We start from the raw sequence: 11409 nt of genomic DNA on the forward strand, positions 1-11409 counted from the left end.
TTTATCTTGAAAAAAATTAAAAACAATTATTTTTCTAAAATATATTAATAAATAAAAAATTTGAAATATATAATTAGGATTTACAAAAATTTACTCTTAGTTCATATGTTTAAGCTAATAAGTTGTTTCCGAGTTTAAACCGATGTGAATTCAAACTTAAAAAAAAATAAAAAAGTTCATACTAAACTTAAGTCAAACTTAAATTGAACTAAATATTATCAAGTTGAGTTACAACTCAGCATAACTCATTTCCGATCCTAGATCTAAGAATCATCATCATATCCTTAACAAGTAATTGACTTGTCCAAAATGATAAGATAATCAACTTATTTCCTATATAATAAAATGAAAGGAACTATATATACTTCGGATCATACTACAAAAGATACAATTTCTTTTACCCCCACTTTTAGACTCAGACTCCCACCGAAACATCAAAATTTTTGCAAGTAACACTTCAACCATTAGTAGCCATCAAGAGATTTTTATTGGAAGACCGCCGCATACAATCAAATCACAAGATATGCGTCCACTAAAGAAACTCCTATTGTTGGCATGCAACCTTTCGATCATTTACATTAGGATTGTCAAAATTATAATTGACCTTGGAGTGTGGAAGGAAAAAACAGTCAATTCATGTATCTCAATTTCGAACTATGATGTGATTTAAAAAATTAACACAAACATTTTTGTTTGTTCTCCATAAGGAGACCAGTATTGAAATTTCTTACAAAAGTAATTGCTGTCAATAACATTTTCTTTCCAGAAAATAGAATTTGAGATTATTTTAGATCGCTTGACATATAGCCAAAAATACACGTGAAAAAGCATGCTAACTAGTAGTTCTCGAGTGACTACTGAGAATACTTCTCGAGTGACTGACTCTAGGCTGCAATTATGGACCCTAATGGTCCACTCAACAAATTCAAGGGACTCAAGTAAATAAACGGTAGACAGAGGCTAAAATGAATTTTGTAGCCTTGCAATGGAACTAATGTAAAAAATAATGCAAAGAAAAGAAAAACTACAACGCTGAAGTTTGAAGATATCTTCTCTCATACAAACCAATTACTTGATCAGCCACAGCCCACATAATGGCCTGTCCAGGAGGGATCCTCATGAGTCGAGGCAACAGACCTTTCCATAAAGCACGAATTCCTTCTTCGGCATATATTGTTCTAATGGCATGAATCATACCCTTGTATTTCAGTTCACCCCCCTCTCGGCTCTGAGCCATCAACCTTGTTTTCACCACATCAAATGGACCAGTACAAATAGGACCTGCTGTACCTGCAAGGAATCCAGAAATCATAGATTGCCATGGTTGGAGGACTTTCCCATCCCCTTCATGTTTCTTCCATAAAAGCACATCAAAAGCATTTTTGGCAGTAAACATGGCAGATTGATTTGTCCCATTACGCATTACAGTTGGAGCAACTCCTGCCCAAAGCCCACGAAAGCCTTCTTCCCTAATTATCATTCGAGCACAATGAACAGGACCTTTATATTTCAAAAGCTCAGGGCTTAGACCTCTCTGCTGCTGCAATCTTATCTTCACAACCTGCGATAAGACATAATAAGCTTGAACCTCTACATGCCAAAAACAAACTATGCACAGATATTTGCTATGTGAAATGCTGAATAGCCACACTATTTGGCTACTATAGTAATAATAATAAAATGTTATTCACTAGTGCAATCACTTGAGGCAACTAGAAAGAAAGTAAGCAGCATCCCAACAAGATAAACTTGTTTCAACAAGCAAGTTGTTGAGATTTGTCGCTTAAAAAATCTTACATTTTATTGTTCCCAGCCAATTAAAGGTTTAAGGTACAATTAAAATATACAGTATGGCATGTTGGAGTGATAAAAACATGAAAGTAATGAATATGACAAAGTGCTCTTGCCAGGTCTAATAGTCAAAAAGAGAGGAATGAAAGTAGAGATTGATGCTATTTGGTTATCTTAAAGATACCTTTTTGCTTCAAGCTTAATTAATATTGATTTGGAAGTAAAAATAGAATCTGACGAGACTAATTTAAGTAATGGCAAGATTTTATTTTATTTTAATGTTTTATGCATAAAAGTTTAGGAGAGGGGGCTTGCCTTATTGCAAGATCAGGATATACTACAAGCCTTAGTAATAGTAGGGCCTAAATGGTGCTTACAAATAATCTACCAATGAAAGTTCACTAGTAGTGCCAGTAATCAAACCCAAGACCAATTGAATCAACCATTTAATTTATTTTCACTACATTCGGCAAATCAGCCAATAATTAACTAGGCATTTTAAAGAGAAACCTCACCTAGGCAAAATCTCCATGCATCCTAGAGAAGTATTTTAATATGACATGCAATGGGAACTGTGATTCAAGTGGGATAGGAATGGATACATTGATGGATCAGAGGGAATTATTGCTAGGAGTAAGGCAGTTATGGGTAGAAAGTTAGAAGCAGTTATATATTATTAAATATGTGTAGTAAAGTAAGCTATGTTGTTTCCTTGTAGTCCGGAAAGAGAACTCATCTGCATATTTATTGATTTGATAATACTATTCACCAATCTATCAATTGGTGTTCTATCATCATGTAGCATGAAATCTATATATTCATTGTGGCCTTACAGCTTGGAATACCACAAACACACCACCTGAATAAAATGATAGAATGATTTTTGACAATTACAATGATATGAACAACTATATTTATATAGATACTCAAGCGTACATGAAATGATTCTTTCTATAAAATGAGTACAAAGCAAGCTGCTCTACTACAGTAAAGGAAGTTACATAACAAACTGATAGTGACACATGTAACAAACAGAAAATGACAGAATGTCACTGTCAACTAATAACTGAAAAAGAGAATAAAACAGACAGAACAGAGTAAAATACTCTAATAACATTGAAGTAAGATTATCTCAGACCTCCATTAAAGGCCATAGAGAGAAATCACCAAACTTTGATACAACTAGAGAATGACAATTGTGAAAAACTACAATTCACAAGACATAAATTCAAAAGGTAGTCAACAACTAGTGTGTTTTGGTAAACGACTTTAAGTGTTTATTGAATAAGTGCTTATCATGTAAGCACATTGTATAAGTTGTTTTGATAATCAAAGAGAAAATGGGATTATATTGTTTTCATATAAGTTGCAAGCTGTAAGTTGTTTGCATAAGATATCTTGGAAACTTATTGAAATAAACTGAAAACAACTAAGAGGCATATCATAACCTATTTTTATACCCAAACACTTGCACAAGTGATTATGTCACCAGATAAGCCCACATAGGTTGTAAATTAACTCTTCCAAGAGCACATCTATGATTTAGTGCTTTCAGTTATATATCATAAGCAACAAGTACTTGAATATCAAAGAAAATATATTTTAAAAAAATAGTTCAGCATAAAAGAATTCTTTGAATGATCAAAATGCTAAAAACAAGTAAAGAAGATACTTTTTTCTGTAGCTGGACTGCTTACTAAAACAGGACTAACAGTGACAATGGTCAACAAATTTAATATAACAAGACTTCAGTCAAACCATAAATATAATTAGCATTGCTATACCACTAAAAATATTAGAGCTAATGTAAATAAACATTACAAATTTATATAATTAGTATAACTAGAAAGCAGAAACCCAAACCAAGAATATCTAGTCAACATAATATTAGCAGAAAAATTTAGGCAGAAGGGTAATGTTGAGGACCTAAATTTTAAATTTAAATTCAACAACAAACCTTAATTAGGATAAAGTAAACATTTATATGCCAATCGAAAAGTATTTCAAAATCTAAATGATGTATTGTTTCTTCAAATTCTCAGTCTAAACCAAAACTGACAAATGCAAAGAATGATACCAATTTATTTCAGAAAACAGTCTTATGGTATGCATTATTCCTCATTTTTTTTCCTTGATTATTTAGTTCGTATACAACTTAATAACAGGCTAACAGAACTAGAATAATTACTGATGGCATATAAAACAAAAAAAAAATGCTCAAACCTCAAATGGCGTGACAATAATAATAGCCTCAAGCACCCCAGCACCAAACCCAGAAAGGAACCGCCCATGACTGCTAACCTTCCCAGTCTCAGGGTCCTTAAATGCTGATTGAAGTACAGCATTTGAACCCATTCGAAGTGCATACTTCAAGGTCAAATGTGTGGCAAAAGGTGTTAATCCTTTCCATAAAGCCCGTACCCCTTCTGTTCGTGTAATTGTCGTACCACAATGCAGTATTCCCTTGTAATTTCCTGATCTATCAAGCTGCAATCTGGTCTTGATCACATCAATGGGTTGCAGGCAAGAAGCCTCCATAATCCCTCCAATTGAGCCAGAGATTGCCTTCATGTAGGGTGGGATTGATTTCTTCGGATATGAGTTGGTGTTATCTTGTGCAACATTCTGTTTCATGATTGATGGAGATTTAATTTGTTCTCCTACAAGCTTCAAAAGAATATGTCAATGTAAGTAAACAAGTAAGATAATCAATGGTGACAATTTGAAAGTACATTTTTTTTTTTGAAAACAGAAGAGCAACAATCATTGGGCTTTGCTTGTGTTTTAACAAAAGTTCTATGTATGACCCAATAAGTTCAAACAATTTGAAAAACATCATATGGATTTATCAATATAACAAAACCATGGAAAGAATGGTGCAAAGTTTTTTAAAAGAAAAAGTACGGAGAACATACACTAGAATCTGAAGCAGCAATTTTTTTCCAAAATGGTGCAACTAAACTCCTTCAGTTATTGTTTTTCAAAATCCAGGCCAGAAAAAAATGCAACAGATAAAATTTTCAAAATCTCAATTCTCAAATTTTGACAAACCACTAGAAATCTAGATATTGTTCAGCCACAACCAGCCTTGATATCCAAAACAAACAAAATAACCACCAGACGGAATGTCTTCAGAAGAGAAGACAACAACATTCCCCTACTTACAAAGAAACCAACACATTATACACGAAAAGCACCACAGAAAATAGATGAATTTTAGATTGGATTCGATAAATGTGTAGTGTGAGCCAATAAAAAAACTTATTAAGAATAATTCAAATAATTTATGAATCATGTAATGAGGCACATTTATTAGTTTACGTTAATGAATAATAATTTAATAAACATTTAAATTAACATATTCATTTATTAAAAAAAAAATCAAGTTGCATTTTTGTAGGCTCTAAAAGAATCATCCTATCTCAAATCCAATCCACTTAGGTGCAAAAAGAATCAGCCTAACTCAAAACCAAAATCCATTTGGGAGCAAATTCACCTAAAGGTATCGAACAATTTAGCTCAAAAAAATAAAAAGAAAAAAGGACGGAAAAAAAAAAATAAAAATAAGTGAAGCGTTTAGCAGAGAGGATTAATAGTTCAGTGAATTAATGAATTTCCTAGTGAAGACAATGCAAGGTTCCCTCTAGATGCAAAATAATTAAAATCTGGAAACCTAAAGTTGTGGAAAAGGATCGTTTAAGCTTGAAGACAATCACGAGGAACACGTGCGCCTCTTCCAAGGGATGCATGAAAAGGTTTCATGGAGTCAATAACAAAGAATCAGAGATTGATCACAATAAGAAGAAGAAGAAGAAGAAGAAGCTCACCGTTGGAAGAGTGGGTGGCGTCGCCGAAGGATGCGGAGCTGGTAAAATCCCGTCGCGTTGCGTTGCCCGCTCCACCCTCAATTCCCCGACTAACAAGTTTTCTTTCACGTGCCACAAACTTTATTATTATTTTTTTTATATTGTTTTGCAAATAAAATAAAAGAGGGTGTCTCATTGAAAAGTACTACTACAATATTACTATAAATTCACTTCACTGAGAATAATATAAATAACTAGGTAGGTGAGATCTTTTTTTGTTAGGGGTTGACTTTTCAATCAATTAAAAAAATTAAGATAGGTAAATGGAAAGAGAACAAAAGTGTATGAAAAATGAAAAAACAACTCAATAGAAAGAAATTATATCCTTTTGTGCATTTTCCGCACTTTTTAACTATTGATTTTAGTTACCAATCAAAAATTATTAATTTTTAATGTATGGAAACATTTAATAGAAGAGAATTTTTAGAAATCATAATTCATGTGAATCATGAATTCTTAATTATTGTGAATGATTCAAATATGTTTAGTTGTTAATCATAAATGTCTTTAAAGAGTTTTTATAAATATTATTTAAAAATTATAACTTTTTACTACGTTAACTAAATAAATTAAAGTAATGACATAAGTTTATTGTAATAAAACTTTTCTTTTTAACTTGAAAAGGTTAAATTCTTATCTCTCTATAGAAATCATTTTATGAAAAATTTATATATATATATATATAAAAACATTTTCAGAAAACATACTCTTTAGGAATTTCATTTTCTAAACAATAAATAAAACAAGAGAATTTAACATTTTCAACTTTAGATACTTAAAAAAGGACAAATTTATCAATAACCCTGACCTTTACTTTTATTTTATTTTTATTTTAAGGATCGTACTATGCTTTTTATTTCTAGCTTATATGTGGACCTTAACCTTGAGAGTTGAGAATGCAACCAACGAACTTCTCGATGGGTATAGTATGAACTATGATAGCAGGTATAGATATTATTTCAGCTTTGTAAAATCACATTGGAGGATTAGAAATGTCATTTGGGATTTCGGTAAATTTATTTGACAATCAGTAATTCTAGAGTTTGTTGCAGGTAAGCCTAAATCATGTGATACAGTCATATGAATGTAAAAAGGGGAAAAAGAATTAATAATTTAGATTGCTTAGGCAGAGAACGGGAAAAATTATAAGTTCATCCACATTTAAACCAAACAAGATAATAATATATCATAAGTAGACTGTTCAAACACTACAAAAACAGAAAGGCAATGCTTTAAGTCATTTTGTTAACAATAGAAGATAAAGCCTTTGTTTTATTCTAATGTAACACATTGTTGAACTATAGACCATAGTAAATAACAGGAATTCCACTAAAACTTCTATACGGGCACAGTTTCTTTATGGTCAAAGAAAATATAGCAGCAAAAAATTAGATTTATAATAAAATCTTACTCGAGCACTAGTTGGCGTATCATTCCTGGAAGAACCCATGACTCATAGGAGCTGTTTGTACTTCAAAATAATATTTATTTCCATAATCACACAGGGCCTTCCCATCATTTGAATCCCAGTGCTAAAATGAAACAGAAAATGAACACTAAAAGTTGCGCATGTAAAATCCATGATAAGGAAGCTTATTCCATGAAATCATGATACCTTTTGCAGTCGTAAGAGTGCAGTGAACATCAAATGATCATGCAAGCATAAAATTTTTAAAATAGAACACAAACATGTAAAGGCTTGAAACTCAATTAGTAGTCGAGTACTGTGTATTTATCAATATGACAAAGAATAGGAATTCATTCTGAAAATTTCCATACTGAAAATACTAAAATAAAATAGAAGACGAACTTAGAGGTATTCAATAAATAAAACAGGTATGCTTGTTAATCAACAACAGTCACTACTACTTAAAACAAGCTCATTGCATTAGCTTTAGCATTACAACAAATCAAATTTAAGAAATCTTATAAAGATGAGTTAGAATTTAAATTGAGAGATCAAATAAGCACACTTTGCAGCAAACAACTAAAAATTTGTCACACAACCTTTGAGAATCTGATCCCCGTCATTAGACAGCACAGTTCTGTTACTGAGGGAGGCCTGAGTTTTTCCAGAGGCTTCCTAGTCCTGCATTGTTGACAAAATTTCCAACTAAATTAATAGAACTTAACCTACAAAGCCAAAAGCCTCTTAAGTCTAGACAACTGATTAAAGTAAGTGAAGCAAACGATAATAGATAAAAATATTCATACTTTATAGTGTCTGCATCTTTATTCATTAATAATTTAATATCTGACCTTACTCAATCTGAATATTTTGCAGCTGCAACATCCTCCCATAGCCCACCACAGCCAAATGTACATCATTTCCCCTAATACCAAATGTAGGAGGAACATATGTCTAAACATGCACGTGCAAATCAAGAATTTTACTCATTCTTTCCTCGCTGACAGTCTCAAATACATTTAATTCCTCATTATTACCGCTAACAAGAGTTGTAATGGCTAGCTCCTCACAATCATTCCTCTCTTTCAATGCAATCGGCAAGATTTTTCACATTGAATCATTAACAAGCATCGGAACTGTGGGTTGCCATATTGGCAAGGGTGCTGCCGACGGTACCAAAATTGCAGAATTATTAGATTTAAATAGAAGCTGTGGAGCCAAACTTGATAGAATTTTTATAGATTCTGAAAGTCTTTTCATGTGTCTTTCCCAAAATAACAACCACGAAGCATTGTTGTGAGTACGAGATGTTGTGTAAGCACCTAGACAAGAAGATAGCTAAAAAAGTGTTTAAATAAACAAGATAAGAAAACCTTGTAAAAGATTATTCACTCATTTTACTAAATTCTTACTCATTTTGAAAGTACCCGGATTAGATTCAAGAAAGCCTTTGACTGGAGGGACATTTGAGGTGTGTAAAAGGACGCCATTACTGAAGAGAAACGTTGAACCTGACATTTGTTTAGCTTACAGACAATAGAGGAGAATTCAAACCAAATAGCTGTCCAAAGGATGAAAAAACTGCTCTTGACCCTTCCCCCAAAAAATAGTTTGTCTCACTATCTTCAAATGAAAAAAAAAATCCATGTGCACTGCAAATAGTTAGAGTATATCGCGATGAGATACGTGTTCTAAAGCCAGATGCAGCAAATTCAAAAGATAGAGCAGCTACAATGCTACACGATATTATTTTTGTTGTTTTTAGAGAGGCAAGTGCAGAAAGACAAGGAGAGAAACCTGGAAACAGATGTCTTGTTGACTTTTTTTGTAGTCTCTCCCCCCTCCCATTTTATCCATAGGAATTACAATGACAAAAACAGAATTCAAGCTTGAGATCCTGTAAATACTACTCCAACTCCCCACCACTAGACTAACCTTAGTGCAATATCAAAGTCTTAAACTTGGTGTTTGTGTTAATGTTCACTTTCGTGCTTTATATATGAAATGTGAATATGGATACCATGCAAATCATGTGCCACGAAGTAATCACATAAAACAGAACTACAAGAGTAATAAGACAATATTATATGAACAATTGCATTAGTTACAAAACAAATGGCAGATCCATCGAGGTCAGAATTTACAGTACACATATTCAGTGACACCATGAAATCAATTAGAAAATCCATGGGGAAAACCAGCTGCCCCTTACATTTCTCGGATTAAATTTCAGCAACTTGAGCATCAATACAATCACGTAGAATGCAAATACTACAAGAAATCACAGAACATTTCATTAAGAATCTGAATAACAAGTAACCTCTGCTACAGCCATGTGCAATTCAAAGTGTAGTTTGGAAGTCATTGTTATAACTAAGCACAATAGAATAAGGTACACAATAGAAAGAACTTGAAAAGCACCACAATGAATTGACGAGTAATCAAAACAATGGTTAGGGTCCATAGAGGCTAGAGAGAAGTCAATAATGATAAAATGGTGAGACTTTGTTTTTGATTGGTGACTGCAAGTTAGGCCTGTTAGGATGCAAGCAAAGTCGCACATCATTTAAACTTATTATAGGTTTATACCGTCACAATTGTTTCCATTAGTAGAGAAACCTTTTGGTGGTATCCAAAAGCAAAACTCCTAATGTGAAACTATGTGTATGTGCATGGTAACCTCTTGTGTATAACAGGGACGTGAACCTGACCTTTTTAATTAACCTCTTGTGTATAACAGGGACGTGAACCTGACCTTTTTAATTAAATAGGTTTCTCGAGATGCCCTAACTCGGACTTGTAGGAAATTTAGAAATTACGGATGTCTTTGTTTTCGGAAGAGGGGATTTTTGTTTTGAAGCCTTAAAGACAAGCTCTGGAATTGATGAACCATATAAAAAACAAAAAGGAACAACAAACAAGGGGTAACAACAACGCGAAGTTAAATGAACGCAAATTTTAAATCTCTCAATTTGATCAAAGGAAATGATTTCCAGAAACAATTTCCAACAGAAGAACTCGTATAAATAACCAAATGTCCCTTATATCTTAAAATTACAAGTTACAACCGTTAACAATGGGAGAAAAAATTGTCATTTATAAAGTCTTACCCAATTAAATTCATATTAGTGACATGTCTAAATAACAAGTACCTAGGTGTCATTTTTACTTATAGAAACTATATACAATGAGCAATGAGCAGCCACAACCACAAAGTCAATCACAACCACAGATCAAAGAATATTTCCAAGTCAAGCTATACTCCTTTGTCTAAGGAAAATCTGAGCATAAGACAACCAGATTCATATAAAATTGGTCAAAAGTTATGGCTACAAATCCCCACAGGAATTTAAAATAAATCCGAGCTAAACTTTTAGAAGACAGTCAAAGACACAGTTTACATTCAATTGCTAAAATCTATATTGGATAGTCGTGTTTCGACATCATTAGCAATTCATACTATAGCACGTCCTCATCTTTTCCAGCAATTGACCATACTATAGCAAAACAAAATTCAATTCCCGAAGCATCAAGAAACTGTACCACTTATAAATCAAGGTGTTTTTCAAAAACAAAATTTTAAAAGCATTATTAATCTTTAACTTTTCAAGAAGCCCTCAATTAATGGCCAGAGTTTTTCTTCGGGTGTATGCTATTTCAGTAAAAAAGTTGATGAGTCTATCCGCATCCACCTATGAGTAATTTATATATTTTTTAAAACATAGGAGGGAGCTCATTACCAATTTGAGCTGAAGCCTTCGGTGAGCTAAGTCGGGTGTGAAAACTTGAGATAATTTTAAGAAGCAGTTAACCATTTTCATATTTTCATTGTTTTGACGTGACAGAAGGAACAAGCAGACAAATCATTTATAAGTAGTGGGAGGAAGGAACAATTTGGTTTCTCTAGCATCTGAAAATTTTAGCAAGAAGCCACCTTAAAAAAAGTTTGAGATGGTTTTAAGTTTAACTTATAATCTATGAAACAACGATACTTTAATTTGCTTCATGTATTCATATCCGATACGATATTTCTGGATATTTCACCAATTCGTATTGATGAAGTATCTTAACCTTTAAAAATATTATAAAAACTTTATTCAATTTCGATACTCTAATATTTCACCAATATTTATTGGTAATACATATTAATAAAGTATCCAAATTTTTAAAAAATTATGAAATGTCCATTATAACTAAATAAGATATATAAATGTAAAAACATAGAAATATTAATCATTGATGAACTGTAAATAAAAATTGTCTTATATATTGATAATTTTGAGAAAGAAATGAAATTGATAATATTATTTCTATTTATAAATAATAAAAGATAATTTATGATGA

The 11409-nt window shown here is 32.3% G+C and overlaps 1 protein-coding gene and 1 pseudogene across 4 annotated transcripts; both read right to left on the bottom strand.

Moving 5' to 3' along the window:
- Positions 1-739: 739 nt before the first annotated feature.
- MSFC1 (Mitochondrial substrate carrier family protein) lies at positions 740-5808 on the bottom strand. Of its 3 annotated transcripts, none has more exons than XM_020382732.3 (3): positions 5619-5808; positions 4015-4451; positions 740-1561 (listed from the first exon to the last, which is right to left on the bottom strand). In XM_020382732.3, the coding sequence occupies exons 1-3, from the start codon at positions 5791-5793 to the stop codon at positions 1025-1027; spliced, it is 1149 nt and encodes a 382-aa protein (XP_020238321.2). In that variant the 5' UTR covers positions 5794-5808; the 3' UTR covers positions 740-1024. The 3 variants fall into 3 exon arrangements, with proteins under 3 accessions (XP_020238321.2, XP_020238312.1, XP_082920561.1); XM_020382723.3 differs by having other exon boundaries at positions 4015-4458; positions 5619-5760; XM_083064435.1 differs by lacking the exon at positions 5619-5808 and adding an exon at positions 5465-5557 and having other exon boundaries at positions 4015-4458.
- Positions 5809-5994: 186 nt separating this feature from the next.
- Positions 5995-11051, bottom strand: LOC109809519 (uncharacterized; annotated as a pseudogene). The gene is made up of 6 exons (XR_014429864.1): positions 8478-11051; positions 8176-8387; positions 7917-8019; positions 7646-7746; positions 7273-7381; positions 5995-7189 (listed from the first exon to the last, which is right to left on the bottom strand). The product of XR_014429864.1 is annotated as an uncharacterized LOC109809519 (transcript).
- Positions 11052-11409: the final 358 nt, after the last annotated feature.

The sequence above is a fragment of the Cajanus cajan genome, chromosome 9, assembly GCF_000230855.2.
Source record: "Cajanus cajan strain Asha chromosome 9, NIPB_CcT2T_4, whole genome shotgun sequence".
Taxonomy (NCBI): Eukaryota; Viridiplantae; Streptophyta; class Magnoliopsida; order Fabales; family Fabaceae; genus Cajanus; species Cajanus cajan.

What these genes read in the sequence shown, in the direction of transcription:
- MSFC1 (XM_020382732.3), bottom strand. Translation starts at nt 5,793, where the DNA reads ATGAGACACCCTCTTTTATTTTATTTGCAAAACAATATAAAAAAAATA. An exon ending in CGCCACCCACTCTTCCAACG is followed by an intron (nt 4,452 to 5,618) that starts GTGAGCTTCTTC and finishes TGAAGCTTGTAG; the next exon opens with GAGAACAAATTAAATCTCCA. An exon ending in TTATTGTCACGCCATTTGAG is followed by an intron (nt 1,562 to 4,014) that starts GTTTGAGCATTT and finishes GTCTTATCGCAG; the next exon opens with GTTGTGAAGATAAGATTGCA.